This window comes from Megalobrama amblycephala, linkage group LG1 (assembly GCF_018812025.1).
Source record: "Megalobrama amblycephala isolate DHTTF-2021 linkage group LG1, ASM1881202v1, whole genome shotgun sequence".
NCBI lineage: Eukaryota > Metazoa > Chordata > Actinopteri > Cypriniformes > Xenocyprididae > Megalobrama > Megalobrama amblycephala.
The window spans coordinates 67,597,789-67,615,406 of NC_063044.1; the positions used below are offsets into that span (position 1 = coordinate 67,597,789).

General features: G+C 35.6%; 1 protein-coding gene across 1 annotated transcript; it reads left to right on the plus strand.

Annotated features, from left to right (window-relative positions):
• Window positions 1-2,404: 2,404 nt before the first annotated feature.
• On the plus strand, window positions 2,405-10,908 carry LOC125274401 (zinc finger protein 271-like). Its single transcript, XM_048200838.1, has 4 exons — window positions 2,405-3,198; window positions 3,326-3,431; window positions 10,078-10,534; window positions 10,598-10,908. Exons 1-4 carry the CDS (start codon window positions 2,477-2,479, stop codon window positions 10,807-10,809), a joined length of 1,497 nt encoding a protein of 498 aa, XP_048056795.1. The 5' UTR covers window positions 2,405-2,476; the 3' UTR covers window positions 10,810-10,908.
• Window positions 10,909-17,618: the final 6,710 nt, after the last annotated feature.

A 17,618-nucleotide genomic window follows, 5' to 3' on the forward strand; every position in this document is an offset into this window, starting at 1 on the left:
GTTAGAAGACACTAGTAGATCAATAGTATGTAGTGAAGAAGCATGTGTGTCCTGTGAAGAAAACAGCACAGATTAGAGGTGTAAGAGACTCAACAGTCCTCAATCAGCATAATGATGATTCCCTCGCATCTGATTCAGAGCATTAGCATACTGTGATGATGATGAAGGCCATTTATTTAATTCACATGAATACTTTTAAAGTGATAACTGCTACTAGGACAGTAAATAGGCCAGTTCTACCCATAATTCATGTCAATAGTTCCTGTTTTCACTTCATTTATTATGCTGATGTTTTCAGATCTGCTGTAAATTGACACTCATTTCATTGGTGTAAAATGACTGTGGGCGTTTGTTGGTTTCAAATGTACATGTTTTCACTGTTATACACAATGGGGCTCAATTACACATCTCCCGAATGAGTGCAGAATCTCCCAATTAAAAACAGACTCAGATACAAATTCAGAAAAACAGAAACAAGCAATCTCTAAGCAGATGCATATGAAAATTAATATGATCATCAACATAAAGCAGCTTATAAATAAAAACTACCTGATATTTCCAAGTGAAATGTTGATCCAGGAAGTGGTATAAGTTTCTGCAAGCTTTGGGGGTGGAAGTGATATACGACATATATGCTTTGATCATCATGCTTAATCTGATCCAGATGCAGTCTTTGAGAAAAGCTCAAAATGTTGCTTTTTATGAAACTTAAGCTATCTACATGCAAGTGTTAATAGAAATGAAAGCTTGAAAGTAGAATAAAGATATTTGTTTGAAAGCAGAGGCTCTGTTCTTTATTTGGATGTATTGCATGTTCAGATATTAATGCAACAACATATCCTGACGGCCATGAAAATTCAGTGAAAATGATCAAAAACGCTGGTGGAAAAAGAATTAATGAAGAAGAAGGATAATATCTTGCAGGCTAGCCATACAATTAATGTGTGAATTAGCATGAGTTACTTTGTGACATACAGATAACGTAACATAAATACTTAGATGTGACATTTACTATAAAATCATCATCAATGAAGCTCCTCCCACATCAATCACATCATCAGTGAAGCTCCTCCCACATCAGTTCTCCAATAAATGCTGGAATATTCCCATCAGACGAGCATCAGAGCATCAGGAGGAGCTGAAATCTGCAAAGACTGAGTTTATTAAAGAGGACAGTGAGAACATGAGTGATCCAGAACCCTGCAGAATGAAACACACTGAAGATACTGAAGAACAAAGAGGTTGGTGTTTATTCTTCATTCATTCATGATGCTGAACAACATTCATGATAGAAAGATTCAAACACTTCTGCACATTTACATTCAGATTTACTGCTAAAGTTTTTTTTATAGAAGTTATTCATAGTTATATAGATATTCTTCGTACAGTAACTTTGGTAACAGGGTCGATGAATGTGATCAACACTGTACAGTTTGTGTAAAACTGAGACAATGGATTGAGAGTTTTTCTTGTCCTCTCATCATGCTTTAGAAAGAGCCCAAATGATGTCACAATTTTAAGAAATTATCTGTTTTAAAAGGAGGAAAATACAAAAGTCAGATGTAACAGGGTTGAGGAGTTAAGTAATGTTAATAAAAATTGTTCATTTAAAAATAGTTAAAGTAGTACTCACAATAATTATTTATAAGAACACAACACAGCTATTAATATCTGAATTACTAAAATGTCATTGTAAATATAATAACATTATAGCACTGCAGGTTGCATCTTTATAAGTACATTCATGGAAACATACGACTGAGTAATTAATACTTATAAATCAGTGTTTAATAAATTATGAGCACAAGAATTGAAAAAGCAAATGCATGACTTATAAGTAACAATAAAATAATATAAATGTAACTATAACTGTTCTTATAATGCATTATAGGTCATAATGAGTCTTTATAAATATGTTTATAAATTAATTCACTATACAGATGATCTTCAGAGAAAGTGTTACCAACAGATTTGGTAAAAACAAATATCAATCTAAAAGTTGATGTCAAAATATGACAGAAATATATTTAATACTTCTCACTACAGAAACATGAGATTTGTCTGTAATGTTTTAAATATAATAACTGGAAGATCAATGTACCTCATTCATGTAAAGTTTCAGGGACGTATAATTAATTTATAAAAAGGCATTAAAGTTATTATTATATTTTATATCAGTTTTCCACTTTGTTACCTGAGAGTTCACTTTTATGCCTTTTCACTTTAAATTCTTTGTTTTTGAATTTGTTTTTGAAAAAATGAAGTTTATTCTTTGATTTCAGACCTGATGGAAGAGAGCGAGGAGAGTGAAGAACTGAGTGAAGTGGAGGAGGAACATTATGACAAACCTGGAGAAAAACCTTTGAGTCGCTCAAAGACGAAAAAGACATTTATAAAGGAAAGAAGAGCAAAGAAATTGACAACCTGCACTCAGTGTGGAAAGAGTTTTACATCTAAACATAGTCTTGAGATTCACATGAGAGTTCATACAGGAGAAAGACCGTTCACATGTGATCAGTGTGGGATGAGTTTCTCAACCAAAGGTAATCTTGAGGTTCACATGAGAGTTCATACTGGAGCGAAGCCGTTCACTTGTGATCAATGTGGGAAGAGCTTCACGAACAAACGTAATCTTGAGCTTCACATGAAAATCCACACCGGAGAGAAGCCGTTCACATGTGATCAGTGTGGAAAGAGTTTCATATACAAAGAAAGTCTTAAGATTCACATTAGAGTTCACACCGGAGAGAGACCGTTCATATGTACTGAATGTGACAAAAGATTTCTTCAGGCATCAGACCTAAAGAAACACTTGACAGTTCATAGGAAGGAGAAGCCACATTCATGTTCTGTGTGTGGAAAGAGTTTTTCACGGTGGTCATATTTACATGCACATCAGAAAATTCATACTAGTGTGAAAGAGTTCATGTGCTTTGAGTGTGGGAAGAGTTTTATTTATGAAACCAGTTTAAAACAGCACCAGAGAATTCACACTGAAGAACAACCTTACAAGTGTTCACACTGTGACAAGAGATTCAGTCAGTCATCAACTCTGAAAACACATGAGAGGATCCACAGTGGAGAGAAGCTGCACACGTGTGATCAGTGCGGAAAGAGTTTCTCTTGTAAAAGTCACCTGAAGCGACACATGAAGATCCATGAAGTGGAGAAACCACGTCACTACAGTCTGAGATCACGGTGAGTAGTTCATCTGTATGAGCTGAGCAACAAACATTTCTGCCGATAATGGAGTTTCCAGTGACCCTTTTCTCATCCTGTTGCTGTTTTTCCAGCAGCATCAGCTTGATCTGATCTTTCCTCTCAGGAACCTGATGAATTTGAATCTTCAGCTGGAGACTCTCCTGAAACTACAACAGAACGATCAAATCACTGTTAAAACACTCTGTATGGATTCTTCCCTTAAGATCAGTGTGACAAACAAAATGCTTACACTTAACAAACTGCCATATGTTTCTATTGTTATTGTAATTTACAACATAAACAACAATAAAACAACCTTGACAATATTGACTTTGCTGTCACTCCTCTTAATTTGTTCTGTTGGATGAACAGTTTAGGACCCTCGACCAGATATGTTGAATGAAAGACCAGGAGGTAGAAGTGCAATTAATTGAATAATTGACTGAAGAATAGTTTGCAGTTTAATCATTTCTTTAATCTTTTTAAACACAAAAGAGCAACTGAGTCTAATGTGCTGGAAAAGACAGAGGCAATAGTTTCTGTCAGGGTTCTGTCACTTCGGTCTAGTTTATTTCTTGGTTTTGTGACAGAGCTCTGACACTCCCGTTCTTGTCGTGTTTTTGTGTGAGCGTACAGTCTCGAGTGTTCTCGGGGCTGTGCGCTCTCTTGTCTGCGTGCCTTGTTTCATGTTGGGAGCGTGGCGTTCGGATCCCGGCACTCGTGTCTAGTTTGGTTTCGGTTTCGTGTCGGGATTCGGACACTCGCACTCCCAGTCCTGTCTTTATTGTGAGCGCACGGTTCGTGTGTACTTTCACTTGCCGTGCGCTCTTGTCTCGTGTTTTGTGTAGCACGCGGTTATTCCACCTGCCGCGTGCTTTCATGTTGTGTTTTTGTCTTGTGTTGTGTAGCACGCAGTCTGTGTTTCATGGGCTGCGTGCTCTCATGTTGTCTTGTTTTGTGTGAACACGTGGCTTATGAGTTTTCATAGTCACGTGTTCATGTCTCGTCTTGTGTAAGCACATGGCTTGTGATTTGTCTTCCTTGGCCATGTGCTTGTGTTTTTTGTTTTGTTTGGTGTGAGCACATGGCTTGTCATGTGTTTCTTTGTACCATGTGCTCTCATGTCTATTGTCTTGACCCCACCCACCTTGTTACCTGATTATTGGTTGATTTGCCCCACCTGTCCTCCCTCATTACCTGCCTTGTTTGCTCTCCTATTTATTCTCCTTGTGTTTGCAGTCCTGTGCTGGTTCGTTGTCGTTTATTCCCTGGTGTTTCCATGAGTCAAGCCAAGCCAAGCCAAGCCAAGCCAAGTCAAGTCAAGTCAAGTCAAGTCAAGTCGAGTCCTGTTTGTCAAGTCTGTTTTTCCCCCACGGGGTAGTTTTTCTTGTCTTGTTTTGTTTTATTTTTATTATTAATAAAGCCCTTCCTTCCCTGCATTTGAGTCCTCGCTCCTTCCCTAAACCTGACAAGTTTCTGTTTCAAGGTCTTCTAAGCTATCTGGTATGCTGAGGAGATGAAACTGATCAGTAAGATTAATTATAAACCAAACTTTAGTGAAAGAAGTGATAGTTCTAGTACATTTGTAGCCGGGAGTCAGCTTTGCAGCATTGCCTAAATGTATACATGAGACTAGATAATGATCAGCATCAATATTGATTCCATGTGACAATATTAGATCTAAAGTATGATTAAGATAATGAGTGGGTCCTGACACAATGTTGTTTACCCCCAATAGAGTTTAAAATATCTCTAAATTCCAATCCCAGTGTGTCTTTTTCCTTATTTATATGGATATTAAAATCACCAATAAGGACTTTATCCGCAGCCAGTACTAACTCTGATAGAAAAACAGCAAATTCTTTGATAAAGTCTGTATGGTGCCCTGGTGAAGTCTGTATACAGAAGCCAGCACAAATATTAAACGGGATTCATCACATACACTAGATAACATTACATAAAGCACCATCACTTCAAAAGAATTCTATTTGAAACCAGACCGCTGAGTAATACTGAAGATATTGCTATAAATTACATCAACATCTTCCCCTTTGCCTTTCAGACGAGGCTCGTGTTTATCACAGTAATCTTGAGGGTTGGACTCATTTAAAGTAATAGCCTGGTTATAGCCAGGTTACTGTCAAACACAGCACATCTAGGTTATAGTCTGTAATCATATCATTTACAAAGAGTGATTTTTTTTTTTTTTTTTTTTTTTAAGGGATCTAATATTAAGCACACCAGGCTATATAAGTATCTTCAGTGTGTTTCTGTCATGGTAAAATCACAGAGATGAACAGACAAGATCCAACTGCAGCATATTTATTGTAGGGTCATCCAAAATCGTCATCCAAAACACAGGTAAGGGTCAAAGTCCACAGTAACAGTCAATAAAACAGAAAGCCAGAAGTACAAGGTGCACGTAACACAAATTAACGAACCAGCAACCAAGGACAGAAACAACTGAGTATAAATAGACAGACACTAATGAGGAAACACAAAACAGCTGGGTGTAATGACATGGAATAATGAGTCCGGGAAGTGAGTAATGGGTAATGAAGTCCAAGGGGTGAAAAACAAGAGTCTGGGATGGATTGCCCTCTAGTGGCTGATAGGGCACTCTCACTAGTGATCATGACAGTTTCATTCTGCAGGGTTCTGGATCACTCATGTTCTCACTGTCCTCTTTAATAATTTGCAGATTTCAGCTCTTCTTTGATACTTGTCTTCAGTTGTAGGCTGATGGGAATATTGCAACATTTCGTGCTGAATTACTGTGGCAGAAGCTGATGTGCTAAAATAAAAAAATATATACGTGTCAGTATATGAATATACATATATATACATATATGTATATGAATTTGTTTTTATACTAAATGTCACATCTAAGCAATTATGTCTGTATATTGTAAAGTAACTGATGTGAGTGCATAACTTCACTCTCCTGCTTCTTCTTTAAAATATAGGCAGATATCTAGAATTAAAAATATAAAATATATAAACATCGTAATGAAATGCCTTCCAAATATAAACCCTGGTCAAAAAAGCAGTTGAAGCATAGAAATAAACTCATATTTATAAGGACCAAATACAGTCTGCTGACAGCAATGAAATGAGCTTTAAGTGTCAATTTACAGCAGATCTGAAGACATCAGCATAATAAATGAGGTGAAAACAGGAACTATTGACATGAAATAAAGAGTGTTTTTAGCAGTTTCTCTGTTAATATTGATGATTCTCAGACCTGTCTCCTTTAAGAAACAGATTATTGGAGTCAGGATATTTGCCAATAGTCTATAAAACAGCTCTACTGAAAAGCAATAATTTTATTTCTCACAATATGACACTAACTCATCTTCATGAACCATTACATCTAAATAACTGTCATATAGACTCAAGGATGATCCAAGGCACTCGAATTAGGCAAAAGGTAATATTAAAAAGGCTTTATTTCATCTTGGCTATTATTTAAAAACAGATGATACACACAAGCTGCACACCTTCGCGTTGCGGCTAGTATTGCCTTCGTCAGGATGTGAATAGCAAACACATTGAGAGGTCATCTTGAGCAGCAGTTAATTAGTCTAATGACAGTCACCTGGTTATGCTACTCCAGGGAAACATGAAATAAAGAAATTGGAAGGTTACATATCAAATGATATCAAACACAGTATACACAATAAAAACAAACAAACAAACAAACAAACAAACAAATAAATAAATAAATAAATAAATAAATAAATAAAAACATGATCACAATATGCATTGATTTTCTTTGTGTAACTGTCATATACTTTGATTTAGTTCATTTACTACATTCATTGCACTAATGTTTATTAGATCTGACAAACTTCGGAAACATAAATTAACTTCAGCTCAATTCTGTTCAGTTTATAAGCAGTCAGATGAGACCAAACATGTTAGAAGACACTAGTAGATCAGTAGTATGTAGTGAAGAAGCATGTGTGTCCTGTGAAGCAAACAGCACAGATTAGAGGTGTAAGAGACTCAACTGTCCTCAATCAGCATAATGACGATTCCCTCGCATCTGATTCAGAGCATTAGCATACTGTGATGATGATGAAGGCCATTTATTTAACTCTCATGAATACTAGGCCAGTTCTACCCATATTTCATGTCAATAGTTCCTGTTTTCACTTCATTTATTATGCTGATGTTTTCAGATCTGCTGTAAATTGACACTTAAAGCTCATTTCATTGGTGTAAAATGACTGTGGGTGTTTGTTGGTTTCAAATGTATGTGTTTTCACTGTTATACACAATGGGGCTCAATTACACATCTCCTGAATGAGTGCAGAATCTCCCAGTTAAAAACAAACTCAGATGTGGAAGACACAGAAACAGGGAATCTCTAAGCAGATGCATATGAAAATTAATATGATCATCAACATAAAACAGCTTATAAATAAAAACTTCCTAATTTTCCAAGTGAAATGTTGATCCAGGAAGTGGTATAAGTTTCTGCAAGCTTTGGGGGTGGAAGTGATATACAACATATATTCTTTGATCATCATGCTTAATCTGATCCAGATGCAGTCTTTGAGAACAGCTCAAAATGTTGCTTTTTTATGAAACTTAAGCTATCTAAATTCAAGTGTTAATAGAAATGAAAGCTTGAAAGCAGAATAAAGATATTTGTTTGAAAGCAGAGGCTCTGTTCTTTATTATGATGTATTGCATGTTCAGATATTAATGCAACAACATATCCTGACGGCCATGAAAATTCAGTGAAAATGATCAAAAACTCTGGTGAAAAAAGAGTTAATGAAGAGGAAGGATAATATCCTGCAGGCTAGCCATAAAATTAATGTGTGAATTAGCATCAGTTACTTTATGACAGACAGATAACATAACATAAATGCTTAGATGTGACATTTACTATTAAAACAAACCCAGTAACTGATTTTTGATTTTGGCAGATCAGCTCCACCCACACTGGAAATCATCATCAATGAAGATCCTCCCACAGCAATCGCATCATCAGTGAAGCTCCTCCCACAACAATTCCCCAATAAATTGCTGGAATATTCCCATCAGACGAGCATCAGAGCATCAGGAGGAGCTGAAATCTGCAAAGACTGAGTTTATTAAAGAGGACAGTGAGAACATGAGTGATCCAGAACCCTGCAGAATGAAACACACTGAAGATACTGAAGAACAAAGAGGTTGGTGTTTATTCTTCATTCATTCATGATGCTGAACAACATTCATGTTAGAAAGATTCAAAAACACTTCTGCACATTTAGTTAGTCTTAAAGGATTAGTCCACTTTTAAATAAACTTTTCCTGATCATTTACTCACCCCAATGTCATCCAAGATGTTCATGTCTTTCTTTCTTCAGTCAAAAAGAAATTAAGGTTTTTGGATGTTTTTCCATATAGTAGGCTTGAATGGGCACCAAACAGTTGAAGGTCAAAATTAGTTTCATTGCAGCTTCAAATTGTTCTACACGATCCCAGACGAGAAATAATGAAAATAAAAGTCTTATCTAGAGAAACAATCACTCATTTTCTAAAAAATAAATAAATAAATAAAGTTTTATACGTTTTAACCATAAATGCTCATCTTGAACTAGCTCTCTTCTTCTTCTCTATTTGAATTCCAGCAGTGTAGACACTGATAAGTGTGTTACTGCCCTCCACAGGTCAAAGTTTGAACTAATTGTTATATACTATTGAACTAGCATATTGCATATAAAAATTAGTTCAAAACATTTTTTTGACATCATTTGACCTGTGGAGGGCAGTAATGAGCGATAGTTTGAAGTCCACTGAAGTCAACTATATGGAAAAAAAATCCTGAAATTTTTTCATCAAAAAAAAGGAAGAAAGAAAGACATGAACATCTTGGATGACATGGGGCTGAGTAAATTATCAGAAAAAGTTTATTTAAAAGTGGACTAATCCTTTAAGAGCTCTGAAATAAAATAAACTATGAAACGGGTATCATTTATTATGATTATTATTTTGATTTTGAATTAATAGTCTGTAAAGGGAAGTTTGACACACTTAGATAATGATTGTCAACATCAGGACACTAAATATTTTAGTTGTTTTATTTATATTAACATTTATTTAAATACACTGTTTTTGCAAAAGTGTTTGACATTTCTCAATATAGTTTACAATTTTTTAATCTTTGGAGTAAACAGGAAATACCAAACTGTCTCAAGCAAATTCACTTTCCAGAATGGCTGACAGTTTTAAGAAATGTTGTATTTTTCAAGGAAAATAATGCCAGAAGTAACAGGTTTGAGTGAAACATGTAAGACAAAGATAATGCTAATAGAAGTTGTTAATATAGTTAAGTTGTACACACACAAAACACACACATCAAAATAATCATAATTATCGTTATCAAAAAAATCAGATTTTTTTTTTTTTTTTTTTAATTTTCAACATCCCTAGACACTGTTGTATAAATGTTAATATTACGTTAGATAATTGCCATTATTCAGATATATTTAATAGTCCTCACTTCAGAAACATGCAATTTGTGCCTAAAATGTTTTGAAAGTAACTGAAAGATCAATGTTCCTCATTCATGCAATTAATTTATTAAACCAAACTAGAATGATCATAATATTTTATAGAAGTTGTCTATTACTGCTATTACATCAGGGCTCTCTTTCATATTTCTCTCTTTGAAATATTTTGGTGATTTTTTTTTCTTTGATTTCAGACCTGATGGAAGTGAAGGAGGAGAGTGAAGAACTGAATGAAGTGGAGGAGGAACATCATGACAAACCTGGAGAAAAACCTTTGAGTCGCTCAAAGACTAAAAACACACTTTTAAAGAAAAGAAGAGACAAGAAATCTGCATCCTGCACTCAGTGTGGGAAGCGTTTCACAACCAAACAAAGTCTTGAGGTTCACATGAGGATCCACACTGGAGAGAGACCGTTCACATGTGATCAGTGTGGAAAGAGTTTCACATACAAATGTCATCTTGAAATTCACATGAGAGTTCATACTGGAGAGAAGCCGTTCACATGTGATCAGTGTGGGAAAAGCTTCACAAAAACATCAAATCTTAAGACACACATGAGGATCCACACCGGAGAGAAGCCGTTCACATGTGATCAGTGTGGGAAGAGCTTCAGTCAATTATCAGACCTTAAAGAACACATGAGGATCCACACTGGACAAAAGTCATTCATGTGTGATCATTGTGGAAAAACATTTATACGGGCAACAAACCTGAAGGCACACCTGACAGTTCATATGAAGGAGAAGCCACATTCATGTTCTGTATGTGGAAAGAGTTTTCCACTGCTGGGAAATTTACATAAACATCAGAAAATACACACTGGTGTGAGAGAGTACATGTGCTTTGAGTGTGAGAAGACTTTTATTTCAGCAAACTGTTTAAAAGTGCACCAGAGAATTCACACTGGAGAAAAACCTTACAAGTGTTCACACTGTGACAAGAGATTCAGTCAGTCATCAAATCTGAAAACACACAAGAAGATCCACAGCAGAGAGAAGCCGCACACGTGTGATCAGTGTGGAAAGAGTTTCTCTTGTAAAAGTCAATTGAAGCTTCACATGAAGATCCATACAGTGGAGAAACCACATCCTATTTGACACCTGATGTCACCTGTTGGAATTTGAGTTCCTTGCCGCTGTCGCCTTTGGCTTGCTTAGTTGGGGACACTTGACATTTGATATTCAACAGTGTTTTGATCTGCCTGCATTGACACCATTTTCTTTAAGAGCTGCTGTGCAGCCAAAATGATATACCAGTTATCACTGTAAAGCTGCTTTGACACAATCTGCATTGTAAAAAGCGCTATATAAATAAAGGTGACTTGACTTCTAACTATTTGGGAGAGGTTCGTCCAGTTATATTCTTTATTTACACATATTTGTTTGAGTTTTGGTGTGAAACGATGATCTGTCAACAATTGTTCTCACATTTTTGCATAGTTTAGAGGCCTATAAATAGGTAAAGCAATGCTTTTCTTCAACATTTTTCTTTGAGCAGCTTACAGCAAACACTGAACCACTATTTCAATATCGAACAAGCAAGTTCATGAGCTTGAGTCTTGTAGGAAATGATGTGATATCTTACAGGTTACATGTCAAGCCTGCGCCATCTAGAGTTTCATGACCAAACTAGTGATTTATAACACAAATCATCTTCATGACATTAAAATAGTTCATAATCGTGACACAGCAGTTGTTGATGGGATTAAAATGACTATTGAACTCATCATGAGCTTTGAGCTTCACTTTTCATTTCACATTTGTCTCTCATTTGAAGTCTCACTTGATTTAATGTTTCTTTTAGACCTGATGGATGCCAAAAAAACTGCCCCCTGCTTTCAGTGTAAAAAACGTTTCAGATGTAAATCAAAGCTGAAGATTCACATGAGATTCACACTGGGAAGAAGCAGATCAGTGAAATCAAATCTGCCTTCTCATTCTGAAGAAACACAATTTAACTGTGATCAGTGCGGTGAACATTGAGCATCAGTCCTGAAGAAACAACTGAAGATTCACACAAAGGAGAAGATTAATTCGTAATATTACAGCAGAGAAAAAACACGGCGTTTTTTCAGATTTTTCAACTTGCGTGATTCACGTGAATCACGTGTTACGCACGTCAAACGCCCAAAACTCTCAATCCGTGCCGCATCATTCGCGCCCTTCGCGCCGCTGGATCTATTCACGTCTTTGCATTGACTTAACATGTAAATCACTCGTGCTTAATGCTATAAAGCACCATAACCGTGCTGAATCGTTCTGGTAGAATCTGTGAAGTGATGTCGACACAGGATTGGTCACTTCTGTTGCCTGGCTACCAGTTTCTCCATAAACACTCTATTTGAGCAACGTAAACACAAATTAATGATACAATTAAAATAAAAATCGAATCATTTGCTATAACACAGTCGTTATTAATAATAAGATGGTCCGTTTAGCCAGTCTGTCTGCTTCCTGACCTGGGCCATAGTTTGTCATGTTTCATTTCTAAGACTATGTGCCATATTAATAGAGAGAAGAGGAGCACCATCCCAGGAGGGATGAATACCATCTCTTTTCAACAGGTCATTTCTGCCCCAAAAACCTTTCCAATTGTCTATGAACCCTATATTATTCTGCGGACACCACTTAGACAGCCAGCCATTGAGTGATGATAATCTGCTAAGTATGTCATCACTCTGGCAAACAGAAAGGGGGCCAGAGCAAATTACAGTGTCTGACATTGTCTACTCTGAGAGCTAAGTGTGGTAGATGGGTCGTGAAACCTGTAAGGCTTAACCTGTAAACAAATTGTATTTTACTATTTTACTATTGCACTATTGTGGACAATGCACTACCACTTAATGTACATATTTGTAAAGAAAAAAACTGAGAAATTGTTCAAAATGCAAAGAAAAATGTTGTAATTGCCTGTTTTAGAATTTAGGAGCAGACCTTCCATAAAAAAGGCAGAATGCAAGATGGCGGCTCGTTTGTAGACGTGTGTTTGTTGCTCTGTCTTCTTATTCGTTTTATTTCTAAAACATCTTTTCCTATCAACAGGTTTCCTCAGACTTTATATTTAAATATGTTTTTTCCAATATTGAAAACTCAATTATTAATTAAAACTGCTAATAAAATAAATACAAACCCATGAGTATGCAGGGGGTGTTTGCGATGCACACTACAGCAGCAGTTATGTCCTGTCAATAGAAAAGAAAACAACAAAATATGAATCTGCAAACTAAAGAGGAGAGACCTGGTAAAGAATGATACAGCATAAATATAGAGAATAGCAGCCATGTTAAAAGTAATGAATCTGTCAAGGCCATTATTTTGTGTTTAAATACAAGTCATTTCGAAAGTGTATTATTTACATATACATACAAATTATCGTTATATATATATTTATACACACAATAAAAAGTCTTAACATACCTCATCATCTCACAGTGATGGTGTTTTCTTTAAAGAACTTCGCGATGCCAGTCTTGCCAGTCAGATGTTACTGGATCTTCAGATATCTTCATCCCTTCACCCCCAAGTCTTTACTGGCCTTTCCTTTTCATGACAGTTCATCTGGTAGCCTTTATTCGAAGGCATTAAACCGCTTTAAACACAAAAGTAGGCCGGTGCGCGTTATGACGAGCGGTTAACGTTCCAACACCTGGATGTGTGAAACTAAGCACGAACCGCATCACTGACAAATAAAAGTTAATTAACGTTTACAACACACTATAACACATATGCAGTAAGGGAACATCCACGAATATGAACTAAATTATTCAATGTGTGACGATATGCATATAATGATAAATGCGATGGCTCCCGCATTCATTTGCCTAACAAGCCAGACGGCAACCAATAACTTTACTTAAACAGCTTATTTGACATGTAACAAAACATAATTCTAATATTTTACCACAGTAGTGTTAGAACTGCTTCCACAAATCCGAAATCCGACTTTAAAAAGAAACTGTGACCGAGAACATCTGCGTGTGTAATGGCGCTTGCGTCTCAAACTTTTTGCGCCGACCAGGCTCTTGTTCCCACAATGCAACGCGTAATTAAAAAAAACGGATAAACCCCTGTAAAACTCAAATACGGAAAATTCGTTCAGATTAATACAGTACATTGTACCGTATTTTTACGGAATTTTTTTACAGTGCATTGATCTCTAAGTACAGCGTCCCTGGGAAGGCCAAACAAAGGTGATTGGACTGCGGGATGAAAATAACAGCGTTTCGACGACATGGCGACAAACACACTCTACAAACGCAACTCTTGCTCTTCTCCGTGGGAGCGCAACAAGACCACGCCCCCTTTTTTGTGTATTCCTGTGGGCGGAGGTTAGTCAAAAAACTGTTTTAGTGACGTCATTAAAGAAGGAAGTAGAGGGATGTAGTCCAAACTGGCCGTTCGATGTAGGCGACTTCTGTTAAATAAAATATCTCGCTTGGCATTGAACTTTGAGCTTTAAAATTTTACAGATTTTATTTATACTCTAACAACAACATTACACACTAACTAAAGTTTGAAACATGGGATCACAAAGAACGGGACCTTTAATTCCACTAATGCTTAGATCTGACAATGATAATAAAAACCTCATCATAAACTCATGTATTTGGCAGTATCTGTTCCAGTGTATTTTAACAATGTAACGTAACAGATTTTATTTGCTAAAGATGGAATAAAATGGCAGCAACAACAATGGATCGATTCCCATCAATTCCCCCCACAGATTTCAAACATTGACTTTTGACTTGACATTGAGTAACAGTTCTCACTCCAAACATTGAAACAACCACATAAAATCACTAGGTTTGGATGAATTCAACATATTTCCCTCACATTCTCGCTGCTGCTTCACTAAATGTCACTTCAGTAGGAAGACGCCAGAAAAGACGTAAAAGTAGCAACACAGAATAAGCCTGTAAATTGTCGCTTAAACAAACTAAAGTGTGTTTGATGCTTGTGTAAATATGTGAAAAAAAAGAACTGCTCCACTCACCGACTCTTCTTCTTCTTCTTTATTGGCAGCTTGTACTAGAGCATTAGTGCCATCTGCTGGGGTTTATGGATTCAGAGAATCATTTTACTCCTCTATCGGGACTCGATGAGGCTGTATTCCTGTCGCATTCCTCTAGGAGGAACGAGAAGGAACCCAAACACACAAATATCACTTGTATAAGCGGTTTTCAGCTGATAGCCAATGAGCTGTGATCACGAAAATGTAGTTTCATTTTCACTTTAGGCTCATTTGTGTTTCCTGAAGTCACACGATCCGATAACTGAAAGTGAAATATTAAACCTCTGGTATATGTCTGAAATTAAAAGCAAAACAAAAGAGGAACTATTTTAATCTTACTGAAAATATCATCATAGCAACAGCATCAGACCTCTTCTCTTGATTTGCACATGCAGCTGTAAACACATAGTGACTTTTTAATTTTATTAGAAGCAACAATTTCCAAATGTAAAGATTTTTATTTTTTGTTTTTAAAACACAATCATAATATTTTACTTAAACCACAGAAGATCCAAATAAACAGCAACGTGTTTAATTGTCCAAGAAAAGAACATAATCATCCATACATCGTCTTAAACAGAATTACGAACCAGTGTGACTTTATTTCTGTCAGGCATCTGCATCTATAGCTAATGGCATAATTTGGTTCTTCAAATGAATTAGTGGATGTTATTAAAATGTCTTCATTAAGTTATCTGTTTCTGTGTTCATTTTAAACAGTTAATGTATCAATAATCAAAACACTGTACTGACAGATGTCTTTAGTACCTTTCTGGACCTTGACAGTGTTAAATTGCTGTCTATGGAGAAGGGTTTGTATTTAATCAAAAATATCTTAATTTGTCTTCTGAAAATGAATTACAGAAATTTCATTTTTGGGTGAACTAATCCTTGTGTAAGACACAACTGTCCTCAATCAGCATAATGACGATTCCCTCGCATCTGATTCAGAGCATTAGCATACTGTGATGATGATGAAGGCCATTTACTTAATTCACATGAATACTTTTAAAGTGATAACTGCTGTACTAGGACAGTAAATAGTCCAGTTCTACCCATATTTCATGTCAATAGTTTCTTTTTTCACCTCATTTATTATGCTGATGTCTTCAGATCTGCTGTAAATTGACACTTAAAGCTCATTTCTTTTGTGTAAAATGACTGTGGGTGTTTGTTGGTTTCAAATGTACATGTTTTCACTGTTATACACAATGGGGCTCAATTACACATCTCCTGAATGAGTGCAGAATCTCCCAATTAAAAACAGACTCAGATACAAATTCAGAAAAACAGAAACAAGCAATCTCTAAGCAGATGCATATGAAAATTAATATGATCATCAACATAAAACAGCTTATAAATAAAAACTACCTGATATTTCCAAGTGAAATGTTGATCCAGGAAGTGGTATAAGTTTCTGCAAGCTTTGGGGGTGGAAGTGATATACGACATATATGCTTTGATCATCATGCTTAATCTGATCCAGATGCAGTCTTTGAGAACAGCTCAAAATGTTGCTTTTTATGAAACTTAAGCTATCTACATTCAAGTGTTAATAAAAATGAAAGCTTGAAACTAGAATAAAGATATTTGTTTGAAAGCAGAGGCTCTGTTCTTTATTTGGATGTATTGCATGTTCAGATATTTATGCAACAACATATCCTGACGACCATGAAAATTCAGTGAAAATGATCAAAAACGCTGGTGGAAAAAGACTTAATGAAGAAGAAGGATAATATCCTGCAGGCTAGCCATAAAATTAATGTGTGAATTAGCATGAGTTACTTTGTGACAGACAGATAACATAACATAAATGCTTAGATGTGACATTTACTATAAAATCATCATCAATGAAGCTCCTCCCACATCAATCACATCATCAGTGAAGCTCCTCCCACATCAGTTCTCCAATAAATGGTGGAATATTCCCATCAGAGGAGCATCAGAGCATCAGGAAGAGCTGAAATCTGCAAAGACTGAGTTTATTAAAGAGGACAGTGAGAACATGAGTGATCCAGAACCCTGCAGAATGAAACACACTGAAGATACTGAAGAACAAAGAGGTTGGTGTTTATTCTTCATTCATTCATGATGCTGAACAACATTCAAGCTAGAAAGATTCAAACACATTTAGATTTTGAGAAATCTTCATAGTAATTGTCAACATCAGGTTTTATTTTACTTTTATTTTATATCTGCTAACAATATTCAACAATGTTACCAACAGACATGTTTCAAAAATAGTTTACATCAGTATTTTTTTAAGGAATAAACTGAAAACATCATACTGTATCAAGTACATGAAGTTCCAGAATGTCTGTCAGGGTTGTAAGCATAAATTAAGCAAAATCTGATTTATAGATACTGGAGAAAAATTGTATTTTTCATAAATGTAATATGTTATTCATAGTTGTCGAGATTATTCTTCTTACAGTAACTTTGGTAAGAGGGTTGATGAATGTGATCAAAACTGTACAGTTTGTGTAAAATCTGAGACAATGGATTGAGAGTTTTTCTTGTCCTCTCATCATGCTGTAGAAAGAGCCTAAATGATGTCATAATTTTAAGAAATTATCTGTTTTAAAAGGAGGAAAATTCAAAAGTCAGATGTAACATGGTTGAGGAGTTATTTTAATGTTAATAAAAATTGTTCATTTAAAAATAGTTAAAGTAGCATATTTATAGAGATTTGTAACTATTATTACTCACAATAATAAAAAATATTTATAAGAACACAACATGCTATTAATATCTGAATTACTAAAATGTCATTGTAAATATAATAACATTATAGCAATGCAGGTTTTATAAGTACATTCATGGAAACATATGACTAATTAATACTTATAAATCAGTGTATAATAAATTATGAGCACGACAATTGAAAAAAAAAACA

Coding starts and splice junctions, on each gene's coding strand:
- LOC125274401 (XM_048200838.1), top strand. CDS start 2,477: ATGAGAGTTCATACAGGAGAAAGACCGTTCACATGTGATCAGTGTGGG. Junction 3,432..10,077: donor ATTCTTCCCTTAAGATCAGT/GTGACAAACAAA, acceptor CGTTTCACAACC/AAACAAAGTCTTGAGGTTCA. Junction 10,535..10,597: donor ACATCAGAAAATACACACTG/GTGTGAGAGAGT, acceptor ACTGTTTAAAAG/TGCACCAGAGAATTCACACT.